The following is an 18,052-nucleotide window of genomic DNA, read 5'->3' on the forward strand; positions in this document are numbered from 1 at the left end:
CGGACTTCCCTGAACAGTTGCATATCACGGGGACTATTCGATGCTATTGCAGTCCGCCACAGGATGTTTTTGTGCTGGTCGAGGGCAGTCAGGTCTGGGGTGAACCAAGGGCTGTATCTGTTCTTAGTTCTGCATTTTTTGAACGGAGCATGCTTATCTAAAATGGTGAGGAAGTTACTTTTAAAGAATGACCAGGCATCCTCAACTGACGGGATGAGGTCAATGTCCTTCCAGGATACCTGGGCCAGGTCGATTAGGAAGGCCTGCTCACAGAAGTGTTTTAGGGAGCGTTTGACAGTGATGAGGGGTGGTCGTTTGACTGCGGCTCCGTAGCGGATACAGGCAATGAGGCAGTGATCGCTGAGATCCTGGTTGAAGACAGCGGAGGTGTATTTGGAGGGCCAGTTGGTCAGGATGACGTCTATGAGGGTGCCCTTGTTTACAGAGTTAGGGTTGTACCTGGTGGGTTCCTTGATGATTTGTGTGAGATTGAGGGCATCTAGCTTAGATTGTAGGACTGCCGGGGTGTTAAGCATATCCCAGTTTAGGTCACCTAACAGAACAAACTCTGAAGCTAGATGGGGGGCGATCAATTCACAAATGGTGTCCAGGGCACAGCTGGGAGCTGAGGGAGGTCGGTAGCAGGCGGCAACAGTGAGGGACTTATTTCTGGAGAGAGTAATTTTCAAAATTAGTAGTTCGAACTGTTTGGGTATGGACCTGGAAAGTATGACATTACTTTGCAGGCTATCTCTGCAGTAGACTGCAACTCCCCCCCCTTTGGCAGTTCTATCTTGACGGAAGATGTTATAGTTGGGTATGGAAATCTCTGAATTTTTGGTGGCCTTCCTGAGCCAGGATTCAGACACAGCAAGGACATCAGGGTTAGCAGAGTGTGCTAGAGCAGTGAGTAAAACAAACTTAGGGAGGAGGCTTCTGATGTTGACATGCATGAAACCAAGGCTTTTTCGATCACAGAAGTCAACAAATGAGGGTGCCTGGGGACATGCAGGGCCTGGGTTTACCTCCACATCACCCGCGGAACAGAGAAGGAGTAGTATGAGAGTGCGGCTAAAGGCTATCAAAACTGGTCGCCTAGAGCGTTGGGGACAGAGAATAAGAGGAGCAGGTTTCTGGGCATGGTAGAATATATTCAGGGCATAATGCGCAGACAGGGGTATGGTGGGGTGCGGGTACAGCGGAGGTAAGCCCAGGCACTGGGTGATGATGAGAGAGGTTGTATCTCTGGACATGCTGGTTGTAATGGGTGAGGTCACCGCATGTGTGGGAGGTGGGACAAAGGAGTTATCAGGGGTATGAAGAGTGGAACTAGGGGCTCCATTGTGAACTAAAACAATGATAACTAACCTGAACAACAGTATACAAGGCATATTGACACTTGAGAGAGACATACAGCGAGGCATACAGTAATCACAGGTGTTGAGTTGGGAAAGCTAGCTAGACAGTAGGTGAGACAACAGCTAATCAGCTAGCACAACAACAGCAGGTAAAATGGCGTTGACTAGGCAACGGGGCCAACAGATAAAACAAACAAGCAGAATGGAGTACCGTGATTAATGGACAGTCCAGCGTGCATCAGCTATGTAGCCAAGAGATCAGTGTCCAGGGGGCAGCGGTGGATGGGGCAGGGAAGCTGGACTGGCGAGTGTTATCCAGGTTAAAAAAACTAACAATGACTAGATAGCTTGTAGCTAGTTAGCTGGTTAGCTTCTGGGGGTTCTTGAGTGTGTACTAAAAATTAAAAATAATAGCGATTCCGTATCACATTGGTTGAGGCAGGTGTCCGGAAGGTATAAACAAGTTAAAAATCAAAAAGAGATAGAAAGTAAATATGGATCCAGTGAGTGTTTGGGACGCGGCGATTCAGACGGTTAGCAGGCCTGTGCTAACAAGCTAACAGTTTGTAGGCCCGGGGTAAACAAGGTAGCAGTTAGCGGACCGGAGCTGGACAAGCTAGCAGTTAGCAGGCCTAATTAGCAAGCAGGGAGATAGAGAGGGCTAGAGAGTTAGCCTTTGGGGGACTTCGCGATGGGGTGAGTCTGTTTATTCCTCTTCATGCGGTGACATCGATAGACCGGTCGTGGGCCCGGGTATTGTAGCCCAGGAGTATGCTACGGTGGTAGCACAGGTGCGCTGGCCGGGCTAGCTTCAAGCTAAGTGGGTGGAAACGCTAGCCAGGAGCAATCATCCGGGGTTGCGGTTTAGCTAGATAGCTAGTTGTGAAGATCCAGCTGAGAAATGTTCCGTTTGCGGTGGGAATCCGGGGATGAATCCGGGGATGAAAAAAATAAATAGGTCCGTTGTGCTCTGGTTAGTCGCGTTGTTCGAACTGGCGAGAGCTTTCCGAGCTAAAGGTTAGCTGATGACCGGTTAGCTGAAGACCGCTAGCACAGCTGGTGGTTAGCTGGCTAGCTTCAGTTGAGGGGTTCCGGTTCCGAAGTAAATATAAATACTTTAAGAAAAATAGCTACGTTGGGTGAGGCGGGTTGCAGGAGAGTATTGGAAGCTTAGGTTTAGCAAAATGTTTTTAAAGAGGTGTGCTTAGAAAAATATGTAAAAAAAAAAAAAAAAACGAAAAAGAAACGATATATACAAGGGACACGACAGGACGACTTACTGCTACGCCATCTTGGATCTCAGAGGGATCTCTGAGATCCAAGATGGCGTAGCAGTAAGTCGTCCTGTTCTAGAGGGATGAATGGACCAAAGGCCCTGGGTTAGAGGGATGAAGGGACCAAAGGCCCTGTTCTAGAGGGATGAAGGGACCAAATGCCCTGGGTTAGAGGGATGAAGGGACCAAAGGCTCTGGGTTAGAGGGATGAAGGGAACAAAGGCTCTGGGTTAGAGGGATGAAGGGACCAAAGGCCCTGTTCTAGAGGGATGAATGGACCAAAGGCCCTGTTCTAGAGGGATGAAGGGACCAAAGGCGCTGTTCTAGAGGAATGTAGGGACCAAAGGCCCTGTTCTAGAGGGATGAAGGAACCAAAGGCCCTGGGTTAGAGGAATGAATGGACAAAAAGCCCTTTTCTAGAGGGATGAAGGGACCAAAGGCCCTGTTCTAGAGGGATGAAGGGACCAAAGGCCCTGTTCTAGAGGGATGAAGGGACCAAAGGCCCTGTTCTAGAGGGATGAAGGGACCAAAGGCCCTGTTCTAGAGGGATGAAGGGACCAAAGGCCCTGGGTTAGAGGGATGAAGGGACCAAAGGCTCTGTTCTAGAGGGATGAAGGGACCAAAGGCCCTGTTCTAGAGGGATGAAGGAACCAAAGGCCCTGTTCTAGAGGGATGAAGGGACCAAAGGCCCTGGGTTAGAGGGATGAAGGGACCAAAGGCCCTGTTCTAGAGGGATGAAGGGACCAAAGGCCCTGGGTTAGAGGGATGAAGGGACCAAAGGCCCTGTTCTAGAGGGATGAAGGGACCAATGGCCCTGTTCTAGAGAGATGAAGGGACCAACGGCCCTGTTCTAGAGGGATGAATGGACTAAAAGCCCACGGTTAGAGGGATGAATGGACCAAAGTCCCTGGGTTAGAGGGATGAATGGACCAAAGTCCCTGGGTTAGAGGGATGAAGGGACCAAAGGCCCTGTTCTAGAAGGATGAAGGAACCAAAGGCCATGGGTTAGAGGAATGAATGGACAAAAAGCCCTTTTCTAGAGGGATGAAGGGACCAAAGGCCCTGTTCTAGAGGGATGAAGGGACCAAAGGCCCTGTTCTAGAGGGATGAAGGGACCAAAGGCCCTGGGTTAGAGGGATGAAGGGACCAAAGGCCCTGTTCTAGAGGGATGAAGGGACCAAAGGCCCTGTTCTAGAGGGATGAAGGAACCAAAGGCCCTGTTCTAGAGGGATGAAGGGACCAAAGGCCCTGTTCTAGAGGGATGAAGGGACCAAAGGCCCTGGGTTAGAGGGATGAAGGGACCAAAGGCCCTGTTCTAGAGGGATGAAGGGACCAAAGGCCCTGGGTTAGAGGGATGAAGGGACCAAAGGCCCTGTTCTAGAGGGATGAAGGGACCAATGGCCCTGTTCTAGATGGATGAAGGGACCAACGGCCCTGTTCTAGAGGGATGAAGGGACCAAAGGCCCTGGGTTAGAGGGATGAAGGGACCAAAGGCCCTGGGTTATTGGGATGAAGGGACCAAAGGCCCTGTTCTAGAGGGATGAAGGGACCAAATGCCCTGGGTTAGAGGGATGAAGGGACCAAAGGCTCTGGGTTAGAGGGATGAAGGGACCAAAGGCTCTGGGTTAGAGGGATGAAGGGACCAAAGGCCCTGTTCTAGAGGGATGAATGGACCTAAGGCCCTGTTCTAGAGGGATGAAGGGACCAAAGGCGCTGTTCTAGAGGGATGTAGGGACCAAAGGCCCTGTTCTAGAGGGATGAAGGAACCAAAGGCCATGGGTTAGAGGAATGAATGGACAAAAAGCCCTTTTCTAGAGGGATGAAGGGACCAAAGGCCCAGTTCTAGAGGGATGAAGGGACCAAAGGCCCTGTTCTAGAGGGATGAAGGTACCAAAGGCCCTGGGTTAGAGGGATGAAGGGACCAAAGGCCCTGTTCTAGAGGGATGAAGGGACCAAAGGCCCTGTTCTAGAGGGATGAAGGAACCAAAGGCCCTGTTCTAGAGGGATGAAGGGACCAAAGGCCCTGTTCTAGAGGGATGAAGGGACCAAAGGCCCTGGGTTAGAGGGATGAAGGGACCAAAGGCCCTGTTCTAGAGGGATGAAGGGACCAAAGGCCCTGGGTTAGAGGGATGAAGGGACCAAAGGCCCTGTTCTAGAGGGATGAAGGGACCAATGGCCCTGTTCTAGAGGGATGAAGGGACCAACGGCCCTGTTCTAGAGGGATGAAGGGACCAAAGGCCCTGGGTTAGAGGGATGAAGGGACCAAAGGCCCTGTGTTAGAGGGATGAAGGGACCAAAGGCCCTGTTCTATAGGTATGAAGGGACCAACGGCCCTGTTCTAGAGGGATGAAGGGACCAAAGGCCCTGTTCTAGAGGGATGAAGGAACCAAAGGCCCTGTTCTAGAGGGATGAAGGGACCAAAGGCCCTGTTCTAGAGGGATGAAGGGACCAAAGGCCCTGGGTTAGAGGGATGAAGGGACCAAAGGCCCTGTTCTAGAGGGATGAAGGGACCAAAGGCCCTGGGTTAGAGGGATGAAGGGACCAAAGGCCCTGTTCTAGAGGGATGAAGGGACCAATGGCCCTGTTCTAGATGGATGAAGGGACCAACGGCCCTGTTCTAGAGGGATGAAGGGACCAAAGGCCCTGGGTTAGAGGGATGAAGGGACCAAAGGCCCTGGGTTAGAGGGATGAAGGGACCAAAGGCCCTGTTCTAGAGGGATGAAGGGACCAAATGCCCTGGGTTAGAGGGATGAAGGGACCAAAGGCTCTGGGTTAGAGGGATGAAGGGACCAAAGGCTCTGGGTTAGAGGGATGAAGGGACCAAAGGCCCTGTTCTAGAGGGATGAATGGACCTAAGGCCCTGTTCTAGAGGGATGAAGGGACCAAAGGCGCTGTTCTAGAGGGATGTAGGGACCAAAGGCCCTGTTCTAGAGGGATGAAGGAACCAAAGGCCATGGGTTAGAGGAATGAATGGACAAAAAGCCCTTTTCTAGAGGGATGAAGGGACCAAAGGCCCAGTTCTAGAGGGATGAAGGGACCAAAGGCCCTGTTCTAGAGGGATGAAGGTACCAAAGGCCCTGGGTTAGAGGGATGAAGGGACCAAAGGCCCTGTTCTAGAGGGATGAAGGGACCAAAGGCCCTGTTCTAGAGGGATGAAGGAACCAAAGGCCCTGTTCTAGAGGGATGAAGGGACCAAAGGCCCTGTTCTAGAGGGATGAAGGGACCAAAGGCCCTGGGTTAGAGGGATGAAGGGACCAAAGGCCCTGTTCTAGAGGGATGAAGGGACCAATGGCCCTGTTCTAGAGGGATGAAGGGACCAACGGCCCTGTTCTAGAGGGATGAAGGGACCAAAGGCCCTGGGTTAGAGGGATGAAGGGACCAAAGGCCCTGTGTTAGAGGGATGAAGGGACCAAAGGCCCTGTTCTATAGGTATGAAGGGACCAACGGCCCTGTTCTAGAGGGATGAAGGGACCAACGGCCCTGTTCTAGAGGGATGAAGGGACCAACGGCCCTGTTCTAGAGGGATGAATGGACTAAAAGCCCGCGGTTAGAGGGATGAATGGACCAAAGTCCCTGGGTTAGAGGGATGAATGGACCAAAGTCCCTGGGTTAGAGGGATGAAGGGACCAAAGGCCCTGGGCCCCTCAGTGTGCAGGTCGCCAATCTTACTCCAGTTGGAAAATATGACCTAGAGTCGATGTCCGAGCCCCAAGAAATGTAATTAGCAAAAAATCCCCATTAAAAAATCTTTCAATTTAAGGTAGAAATATTCGTATTTTTGCATGGGCTGTGTCTCAATCTGCAGGCGAAGATGGTAGGGTGGTAGGGCTGTGTCTCAATCTGCAGGGGAAGATGGTTGGGCTGGTAGGGCTGCTTCTCAATCGGCAGGGGAAGATGGTAGGGCTGGTAGGGCTGTGTCTCAATCTGCAGGGGAAGATGGTAGGGCTGGTAGGGCTGTGTCTCAATCTGCAGGGGAAGATGGTTGGGTGGTAGGGCTGTGTCTCAATCTGCAGGCGAAGATGGTATGGCTGCTTCTCAATCTGCAGGGGAAGATTTTAGGGCTGGTAGGGCTGTGTCTCAATCTGCAGGCGAAGATGGTATGGCTGTGTCTCAATCTGCAGGGGAAGATGGTAGGGCTGGTAGGGCTGTGTCTCAATCTGCAGGGGAAGATGGTTGGGCTGGTAGGGCTGTGTCTCAATCTGCAGGGGAGGATGGTTGGGCTGTGTCTCAATCTGCAGGGGAAGATGGTAGGGCTGTGTCTCAATCTGCAGGGGAAGATGGTAGGGCTGTGTCTCAATCTGCAGTGGAAGCTGGTAGGGCTGTGTCTCAATCTGCAGAGGAAGATGGTAGGGCTGGTAGGGCTGTGTCTCAATCTGCAGGGGAAGATGGTTGGGCTGGTAGGGCTGTGTCTCAATCTGCAGGGGAAGATGGTTGGGCTGGTAGGGCTGTGTCTCAATCTGCAGGGGAAGATGGTAGGGGTGGTAGGGCTGTGTCTCAATCTGCAGGGGAAGATGGTAGGGTGGTAGGGCTGTGTCTCAATCTGCAGGGGAAGATGGTAGGGGTGGTAGGGCTGTGTCTCAATCTGCAGGGGAAGATGGTAGGGTGGTACGGCTGTGTCTCAATCTGCAGAGGAGGATGGTAGGGCTGGTAGGGCTGTGTCTCAATCTGCAGGGGAAGATGGTAGGGCTGGTAGGGCTGTGTCTCAATCTGCAGGGGAAGATGGTAGGGCTGTGTCTCAATCTGGATTAGAAGATGGTAGGGCTGTGTCTCAATATGGAGTAGAAGATGGTAGGGCTGTGTCTCAATCTGGGATAGAAGATGGTAGGGCTGCATCTCAATCTGGAGTAGAAGATGGTAGGGCTGTGCCTCAATCTGGAGTAGAAGATGGTAGGGCTGGAAGGGCTGCATCTCAATCTGCAGGGGAAGATGGTAGGGCTGTGTCTCAATCTGCAGGGGAAGATGGTAGGGCTGTGTCTCAATCTGCAGGGGAAGACGTTAGGGTAGTAGGGCTGTGTTTCAATCTGCAGGGGAAGATGGTAGGGCTGCATCTCAATCTGCAGGGGAAGATGGTAGGGCTGTGTCTCAATCTGGGGTAGAAGATGGTAGGGCTGCATCTCAATCTGGAGTAGAAGATGGTAGGGCTGCGTCTCAATCTGGTAGGAAGATGGTATTGCTGCGTCTCAATCTGGGGTGGAAGATGGTAGGGCTGTGTCTCAATCTGCAGTGGAAATGATAGGGCTGCATCTCAATCTGAAAGAAGATGGTAGGGCTGGAAGGGCTGTGTCTCAATCTGAGTAGAAGATGGTAGGGCTGGTAGGGCTGTGTCTCAATCTGAATAGAAGATGGTAGGGTTGCTAGGGCTGTGTCTCAATCTGCAGGTGAAGATGGTAGGGGTGGTAGGGCTGTGTCTCAATTTGCAGGGGAAGATGGTAGGGCTGCATCTCAAACTGCAGGGGAAGATGGTAGGGCTGTTAGGGCTGCATCTCAATCTGGGGGAAGATGGTAGGGCTGCGTCTCAATCTGCAGGTGGAAGATGGTAGGCTGCATCTCAATCTGGAAAGAAGATGGTAGGGCTGTGTCTCAATCTGGGGTAGATGGGAGGGCTGCATCTCAATATGCAGGGGAAGATGGTAGGGCTGGAAGGGCTGCATCTCAATCTGCAGGGGAAAATGGTAGGGCTGCATCTCAACCTGGGGTAAAAAATGGTAGGGCTGCGTCTCAATCTGCAGGGGAAGATGGTGGGGCTGGAAGGGCTGCATCTCAACCTGGGGTAGAAAATGGTAGGGCTGCATCTCAATGTGGGGTAGAAGATGGTAGGGCTGCGTCTCAATCTGGGGTAGAAGATGGTAGGGCTGCGTCTCAATCTGGGGTAGAAGATGGTAGGGTTGTGTCTCAATCTGAGGTAGAAAATGGTAGGGCTGCGTCTCAATCTGGGGTAGAAGATGGTAGGGCTGCATCTCAATCTGGGGTAGAAGATGGTAGGGCTGTGTCTCAATATGGATTAGAAGATGGTAGGGCTGCATCTCAATATGGGATAGAAGATGGTAGAAGATGGTAGGGCTGCATCTCAATCTGGATTAGAAAATGGTAGGGCTGCATCTCAATATGCGGGGGAAGATGAAAGAGCTACAGCTGTGTTTGTCAGACCATGAGCCATCCCGAAAATTGGATTTCTCACGAAAACGTCTTCAGAGTCTGAATGGTTAGAAACTAAGATGACCCCTCTATGTAAAGATGAGACTCTCACGAACCCCGGCAGGCGTCACGGGACTCGTCTGAGGTCGACACCGCTGATCTGCCAACTGCTGCCTACAGAGTCATAACAGCTACTGTTCTGTTCCCCAGTTTCTGTTATGGTTTGTGTATTTTGTACGTGTGTGTTTCAGGGTGGCTTCCTGGATTCCTCTAAGCAGCTGATTGGTCAGCCCCATTGATGATTGGAGCTGACCCCGCCCTCTCGTCAGCTATATGAACCAGTGTTCTGTTGCTCAGAAAAGGGAAATGAGGCTGATGCTTGATATGTCTTGGTTGTGGCTGAGAGACAGGTTTTGTTGTGTATTTTTTGTAGCTGCTGATCTGAGGTATTTGTGAACAATAGAACTGTGTTTTTGATTCTTGAAATTGTTTAATTGCGTTTGGATTATCCCGTTTCATTTGTTCCCAGGGGGGAAGGGGAAGGCACCTAGGGAGTGCTTAGGCAAGAGGCCTGCGGGCATACATATACCCGTAGTATATTCACTGTCTAGGCACACTAGATAAGACCTGGGCAGACCACCCCCTGTATTTTGGTTAGGGCACCAGGTGGTGCTAGTTAGGTAAGTAGTGGGTAGGCAGGTAAGGTAGGAGAGGGTTAGTAGTGGGTAGGCAGATAAGGTAGGAGAGGGTTAGTAGTGGGTAGGCAGGTCAGGTAGCAGAGGGTTAGTAGTGGGTAGGCAGGTCAGGTAGGAGAGGGTTAGTAGTGGGTAGGCAGGTCAGGTAGGAGAGGGTTAGTAGTGGGTAGGCAGGTCAGGTAGGAGAGGGTTAGTAGTGGGTAGGCAGGTCAGGTAGGAGAGGGTTAGTAGTGGGTAGGCAGGTCAGGTAGGAGAGGGTTAGTAGTGGGTAGGCAGGTCAGGTAGGAGAGGGTTAGTAGTGGGTAGGCAGGTCAGGTAGGAGAGGGTTAGTAGTGGGTAGGCAGGTCAGGTAGGAGAGGGTTAGTAGTGGGTAGGCAGGTCAGGTAGGAGAGGGTTAGTAGTGGGTAGGCAGGTCAGGTAGGAGAGGGTTAGTAGTGGGTAGGCAGGTCAGGTAGGAGAGGGTTAGTAGTGGGTAGGCAGGTAAGGTAGGAGAGGGTTAGTAGTGGGTAGGCAGGTCAGGTAGGAGAGGGTTAGTAGTGGGTAGGCAGGTCAGGTAGGAGAGGGTTAGTAGTGGGTAGGCAGGTCAGGTAGGAGAGGGTTAGTAGTGGGTAGGCAGGTCAGGTAGGAGAGGGTTAGTAGTGGGTAGGCAGGTCAGGTAGGAGAGGGTTAGTAGTGGGTAGGCAGGTCAGGTAGGAGAGGGTTAGTAGTGGGTAGGCAGGTCAGGTAGGAGAGGGTTAGTAGTGGGTAGGCAGGTCAGGTAGGAGAGGGTTAGTAGTGGGTAGGCAGGTCAGGTAGGAGAGGGGGCTTTGATATTTACTTTCTTTTCTTTGGTTCCGTCGAGCCCCTTTTCCCAAAAATGTACGTGTGATGGAATAAATTCCCTGTAAACGGTAAATTCTCTGCCTTTTGTCATCTTTACTCAGACCTACAGTCACATACCTCTATACCTCCACCTACAGTCACATACCTCTTTACCTCCACCTACAGTCTCATACCTCTATACCTCCACCTACAGTCTCATACCTCTATACCTCCACCTACAGTCACATACCTCTTTACCTCCACCTACAGTCCCATACCTCCACCTACAGTCACATACCTCTTTACCTCCACCTACAGTCACATACCTCTTTACCTCCACCTACAGTCACATACCTCTTAACCTCCACCTACAGTCCCATACCTCCACCTACAGTCACATACCTCTTTACCTCCACCTACAGTCACATACCTCCACCTACAGTCACATACCTCTTTACCTCCACCTACAGTCACATACCTCCACCTACAGTCACATACCTCCACCTACAGTCACATACCTCCACCTACAGTCACATACCTCCACCTACAGTCACATACCTCCACCTACAGTCACATACCTCCACCTACAGTCACATACCTCTTTACCTCCACCTACAGTCACATACCTCTTTACCTCCACCTACAGTCACATACCTCCACCTACAGTCACATACCTCCACCTACAGTCACATACCTCCACCTACAGTCACATACCTCCACCTACAGTCACATACCTCCACCTACAGTCACATACCTCTTTACCTCCCCCTACAGTCCCATACCTCTATACCTCCACCTACAGTCTCATACCTCTTTACCTCCACCTACAGTCTCATACCTCTATACCTCCACCTACAGTCTCATACCTCTATACCTCCACCTACAGTCACATACCTCTATACCTCCACCTACAGTCACATACCTCTATACCTCCACCTACAGTCACATACCTCTTTACCTCCACCTACAGTCACATACCTCTTTACCTCCACCTACAGTCACATACCTCTTTACCTCCACCTACAGTCACATACCTCTTTACCTCCACCTACAGTCCCATACCTCTATACCTCCACCTACAGTCACATACCTCTTTACCTCCACCTACAGTCCCATACCTCTTTACCTCCACCTACAGTCACATACCTCTTTACCTCCACCTACAGTCACATACCTCTTTACCTCCACCTACAGTCACATACATCTTTACCTCCACCTACAGTCACATACCTCTTTACCTCCACCTACAGTCCCATACCTCTATACCTCCACCTACAGTCACATACCTCTTTACCTCCACCTACAGTCCCATACCTCTTTACCTCCACCTACAGTCACATACCTCTTTACCTCCACCTACAGTCTCATACCTCTATACCTCCACCTACAGTCACATACCTCTATACCTCCACCTACAGTCACATACCTCTTTACCTCCACCTACAGTCACATACCTCTTTACCTCCACCTACAGTCCCATACCTCCACCTACAGTCACATACCTCTTTACCTCCACCTACAGTCACATACCTCCACCTACAGTCACATACATCTATACCTCCACCTACAGTCTCATACCTCTTTACCTCCACCTACAGTCTCATACCTCTATACCTCCACCTACAGTCTCATACCTCTATACCTCCACCTACAGTCTCATACCTCTTTACCTCCACCTACAGTCTCATACCTCTATACCTCCACCTACAGTCTCATACCTCTATACCTCCACCTACAGTCTCATACCTCTATACCTCCACCTACAGTCTCATACCTCTATACCTCCACCTACAGTCTCATACCTCTATACCTCCACCTACAGTCACATACCTCTTTACCTCCACCTACAGTCACATACCTCCACCTACAGTCACATACCTCTTTACCTCCACCTACAGTCACATACCTATATACCTCCACCTACAGTCACATACCTCTCTACCTCCACCTACAGTCACATACCTCTTTACCTCCACCTACAGTCCCAAACCTCTTTACCTCCACCTACAGTCACTTACCTCCACCTACAGTCACATACCTCTTTACCTCCACCTACAGTCACATACCTCTTTACCTCCACCTACAGTCACATACCTCTTTACCTCCACATACAGTCACATACCTCTTTACCTCCACCTACAGTCCCATACCTCTATACCTCCACCTACAGTCACATACCTCTTTACCTCCACCTACAGTCCCATACCTCTTTACCTCCACCTACAGTCACATACCTCTTTACCTCCACCTACAGTCACATACCTCTTTACCTCCACCTACAGTCACATACATCTTTACCTCCACCTACAGTCACATACCTCTTTACCTCCACCTACAGTCCCATACCTCTATACCTCCACCTACAGTCACATACCTCTTTACCTCCACCTACAGTCCCATACCTCTTTACCTCCACCTACAGTCACATACCTCTTTACCTCCACCTACAGTCTCATACCTCTATACCTCCACCTACAGTCACATACCTCTATACCTCCACCTACAGTCACATACCTCTTTACCTCCACCTACAGTCACATACCTCTTTACCTCCACCTACAGTCCCATACCTCCACCTACAGTCACATACCTCTTTACCTCCACCTACAGTCACATACCTCCACCTACAGTCACATACATCTATACCTCCACCTACAGTCTCATACCTCTTTACCTCCACCTACAGTCTCATACCTCTATACCTCCACCTACAGTCTCATACCTCTATACCTCCACCTACAGTCTCATACCTCTTTACCTCCACCTACAGTCTCATACCTCTATACCTCCACCTACAGTCTCATACCTCTATACCTCCACCTACAGTCTCATACCTCTATACCTCCACCTACAGTCTCATACCTCTATACCTCCACCTACAGTCTCATACCTCTATACCTCCACCTACAGTCACATACCTCTTTACCTCCACCTACAGTCACATACCTCCACCTACAGTCACATACCTCTTTACCTCCACCTACAGTCACATACCTATATACCTCCACCTACAGTCACATACCTCTCTACCTCCACCTACAGTCACATACCTCTTTACCTCCACCTACAGTCCCAAACCTCTTTACCTCCACCTACAGTCACTTACCTCCACCTACAGTCACATACCTCTTTACCTCCACCTACAGTCACATACCTCTTTACCTCCACCTACAGTCCCAAACCTCTTTACCTCCACCTACAGTCACTTACCTCCACCTACAGTCACATACCTCTTTACCTCCACCTACAGTCACATACCTCTTTACCTCCACCTACAGTCCCATACCTCTTTACCTCCACCTACAGTCACATACCTCTTTACCTCCACCTACAGTCACATACCTCTTTACCTCCACCTACAGTCACATACCTCTTTACCTCCACCTACAGTCACATACCTCTTTACCTCCACCTACAGTCCCATACCTCTATACCTCCACCTACAGTCACATACCTCTTTACCTCCACCTACAGTCCCATACCTCTTTACCTCCACCTACAGTCACATACCTCTTTACCTCCACCTACAGTCCCATACCTCTTTACCTCCACCTACAGTCACATTCCTCTTTACCTCCACCTACAGTCCCATACCTCTCTACCTCCACCTACAGTCACATACCTCTTTACCTCCACCTACATTCCCTCCACGTGAAGTTGTGTTGTAGCAGGGAGTTGCGTTCCCTCTTCCCAGAGGCGCATGTAACAGCTACACACTATGTCCATCTGTTTAGAGATGAATATGTTATTCAATGCGTTTCTGTCATGATAATAGCAGTGAGGCCAAATTCTAAATCAACAAATGATCCTTGCTATGGCTCATCTCAGTACTGTTCCATACATCAGCCCAGTAGATACCCAGTCTCAGTCCCTTAGGCTTTTAACTTACTCCTGTCAGACTGGCAGTCAGAGGAGGAAGAGGAGACAGGGGAGGGAAAGGAGACAGGGGATGGACAGAGGACAGAGGAGACAGGGGAGGAAGGGGAGATAGAGAATGATGGTTGTTGTCTTGTGTCCCCCACCCAGGTCCCGCTGGGCCCAGTTCCAGTACGACTGTCAGCCCTCAGAACACTTTGCCAGCGGCTGCAAACAGGACAACTACGCAGCCTGCCTCCTGTCCTACACTGGCCTCATGGGTAAAGTAGTCCTAGCACACTGGCTTAATGGGTAAAGTAGTCCTAACACACTGGCTTCATGGGTAAAGTAGTCCTAGCACACTGGCCTCATGGGTAAAGTAGTCCTAACACTCTGGTCTCATGGGTAAAGTAGTCCTAGCACACTGTCCTCATGGGTAAAGTAGACCTAACACACTGTCCTCATGGGTAAAGTAGTCCTAGCACACTGGCCTCATGGGTAAAGTAGTCCTAACACACTGGCTTCATGGGTAAAGTAGACCTAACACACTGGCCTCATGGGTAAAGTAGTCCTAACACACTGGCCTCATGGGTAAAGTAGTCCTAGCACACTGGCCTCTTGGGTAAAGTAGACCTAACACACTGGCCTCATGGGTAAAGTAGTCCTAACACACTGGCCTCATGGGTAAAGTAGACATAACACACTGTCCTCATGGGTAAAGTAGACCTAACACACTGTCCTCATGGGTAAAGTAGTCCTAGCACACTGGCCTCATGGGTAAAGTAGACCTAACACACTGGCCTCATGGGTAAAGTAGTCCTTACACTCTGGCCTCATGGGTAAAGTAGTCCTAACACACTGGCCTCATGGGTAAAGTAGTCCTAGCACACTGGCCTCATGGGTAAAGTAGACCTAACACACTGGCCTCATGGGTAAAGTAGTCCTAACACACTGGCTTCATGGGTAAAGTAGTCCTAGCACACTGGCCTCATGGGGCACCATTGGGGTGGGGCACTTCGTACTTCATCTAATTTATTGTCAATGATTGTACGTTGGCAAGCAATATTGATGGTAAGGGCAGATTTCCCTGTCGGCGGATCCTTACGAGGCACCGCGCCCTGTGTCCTCTATACCCGTGTCTCTTTCTCACGAGGCACCCCGCCCTGTGTCCTCTATACCCGTGTCTCTTTCTCACGAGGCACCCCGCCCTGTGTCCTCTATACCCGTGTCTCTTTCTCACGAGGCACCCCGCCCGGTGTCCTCTATACCCGTGTCTCTTTCTCACGAGGCACCCCACCCTGTGTCCTCTATACCTGTGTCTCTTTCTCACGAGGCACCCCACCCTGTGTCCTCTATATCTGTGTCTCTTTCTCTTGCCAATGACGGGGATTTCGACCTTGTCGGCTGTCTGAAGAATATTTTTTAAGAAAAAATATTTGTCTGATCCGAGGTGAGTGATCGCTGTCCTGATATCCAGAAGCTCTTTGTCTAATCCGAGGTGAGTGATCGCTGTCCTGATATCCAGAAGCTCTTTGTCTAATCCGAGGTGAGTGATCGCTGTCCTGATATCCAGAAGCTCTTTGTCTAATCCGAGGTGAGTGATCGCTGTCCTGATATCCAGAAGCTCTTTGTCTAATCCGAGGTGAGTGATCGCTGTCCTGATATCCAGAAGCTCTTTGTCTAATCCGAGGTGAGTGATCGCTGTCCTGATATCCAGAAGCTCTTTGTCTAATCCGAGGTGAGTGATCGCTGTCCTGATATCCAGAAGCTCTTTGTCTAATCCGAGGTGAGTGATCGCTGTCCTGATATCCAGAAGCTATTTTTTGCCCTAAGATACGGTGGCAGAAACATTATGTACAAAATAAGTTACAAATAACGCGTCCGAACGTCGGACGAAAAGTCAACATTTAAATCACAGGTCGTAGAAACTTGTCAAACTAAGTATAGAATCAATCTTCAGGATGTTTTTATCATAAATGTTCAATAATGTTCCAACCGGAGAATTACATTGTCTGTAGAAAAGCAATGGAACGAGAGCTTGGGCTTGTGACAGCGCGTCACAAACCCAATTCACTCTGCCAGACCACTGACTCAAATAGCTCCCATCCTTTATAGTAGAAGCCTGAAACAACATTCTAAAGACGGTTGACATCTAGTGGAAGCCTTAGGAAGTGCAACATGACCCATATCCCACTGTGTATTCGATAGGGACTGAGTTCAAAAACTACAAACCTCAGATTTCCCACATCCTGTTTGGATTTTTTCTCAGGTTTCTGCCTGCCATATGAGTTCTGTTATACTCACAGACATCATTCAAACAGTTTTAGAAACTTCAGAGTGTTTTCTATCCAATACTATTAGTAATATGCATATATTAGCATCTGGGACAGAGTAGGAGGCAGTTTACTCTGGGCATGCTTTTCATCCAAAAGTGAAAATGCTGCCCCCTATCCCAAAGAAGAGGTATGTACAGTATAAATGATTTATAATAAGTCTTGGTGATACAATAGCCTAATTCATTTTCTATTTACCTTTATGTAATCAGGGAGTCACCGTTGAGACCAGTGTCTCTTTTATGAAGGAGCCCTACATGTACAATTTAATAAAACACATAAAATATAAAACAAAACAAATATCAACAAACATAAATATACACAATATACAGTCGTGGCCAAAGTTTTGAGAATGACACAAACATACATTTTCACAAAGTCTGCTGCCTCAGTTTGTATGATGGCAATTTGCATGTACTCCATAATATTATGAAGAGTGATCAGATGAATTGCAATTAATTGAACAGTTCCTCTTTGAGATGCAAATGAACTGAATCCCCCCAAAAAGCATTTCCACTGCATTTCAGCCTTGCCACAAAAGGACCAGCTGACATCATGTCAGTGATCCTCTCGTTAACACAGGTGTGAGTGTTGATAAGGACAAGGCTGGAGATCATTCTGTCATGCTGATTGAGTTTGAATAACAGACTGGAAGCATGATGGAGCACTTTGCCATAAGGCAAAAGTGATAACTAAGTGGCTCGGGGAACAAAACATCGATATTTTGGGTCCATGGCCAGGAAACTCTCCAGACCTTAATCCCATTGAGAACTTGTGGTCAATCCTCAAGAGGTGGGTGGACAAACAAAAACCCACACATTCTGACAAACTCCAAACATTGATTATACAAGAATGGGCTTCCATCAATCAGGATGTGGCCCACAAGTTAATTGACAGCATGCCAGGGCAGATTGCAGAGGTCTTGAAAAAGAAGAGTCAACACTGCAAATATTGACTCTTTGCATCAACTTCATGTAATAGTCAATAAAAGCCTTTTACACTTATGAAATGCTTGTAATTATACTTCATTATTCCATAGTAACATCTGACAAAAATATCTAAAGACACTGAAGCAGCAAACTTTGTGGAAATTAATATTTGTGTCATTCTCAAAACTTTTGGTCACGACTGTACACAAAACACAGTCAACAACAACAAACACATTATAAAAATCCTCTGTCAACCACAACAGTTGTTAATGATCTTGTAAATGCTGTAGATGCCCCCAGGGATATGAATGCAGCTGTAGATGCCCCCAGGGATATGACTGCAGCTGTAGATGCCCCCAGGGATATGAATGCAGCTGTAGATGCCCCCAGGGATATGAATGCAGCTGTTGATGCCCCCAGGGATATGAATGCAGCTGTAGATGCCCCCAGGGATATGAATGCAGCTGTAGATGCCCCCAGGGATATGAATGCAGCTGTTGATGCCCCCAGGGATATGAATGCAGCTGTAGATGCCCCCAGGGATATGAATGCAGCTGTAGATGCCCCCAGGGATATGAATGCAGCTGTAGATGCCCCCAGGGATATGAATACAGCTGTTGATGCCCCCAGGGATATGAATGCAGCTGTAGATGCCCCCAGGGATATGAATGC

At 49.4% G+C, this 18,052-nt stretch overlaps 1 protein-coding gene across 1 annotated transcript in view; it reads left to right on the plus strand.

Annotated features, from left to right (window-relative positions):
• LOC110512895 (GDNF family receptor alpha-4-like) overlaps window positions 1–18,052 on the plus strand; it is a 222,093-nt gene that overhangs the window by 177,772 nt on the left and 26,269 nt on the right. The window contains exon 6 of the mRNA XM_090219340.1: window positions 14,290–14,399. Within this exon, the coding sequence (XP_090075466.1) occupies window positions 14,290–14,399 (110 nt within the window). The remainder of the gene's footprint in view (window positions 1–14,289; window positions 14,400–18,052) is intronic.

This window comes from Oncorhynchus mykiss, chromosome 25 (genome assembly GCF_057628025.1).
Source record: "Oncorhynchus mykiss isolate SJ-2025 chromosome 25, ASM5762802v1, whole genome shotgun sequence".
NCBI lineage: Eukaryota > Metazoa > Chordata > Actinopteri > Salmoniformes > Salmonidae > Oncorhynchus > Oncorhynchus mykiss.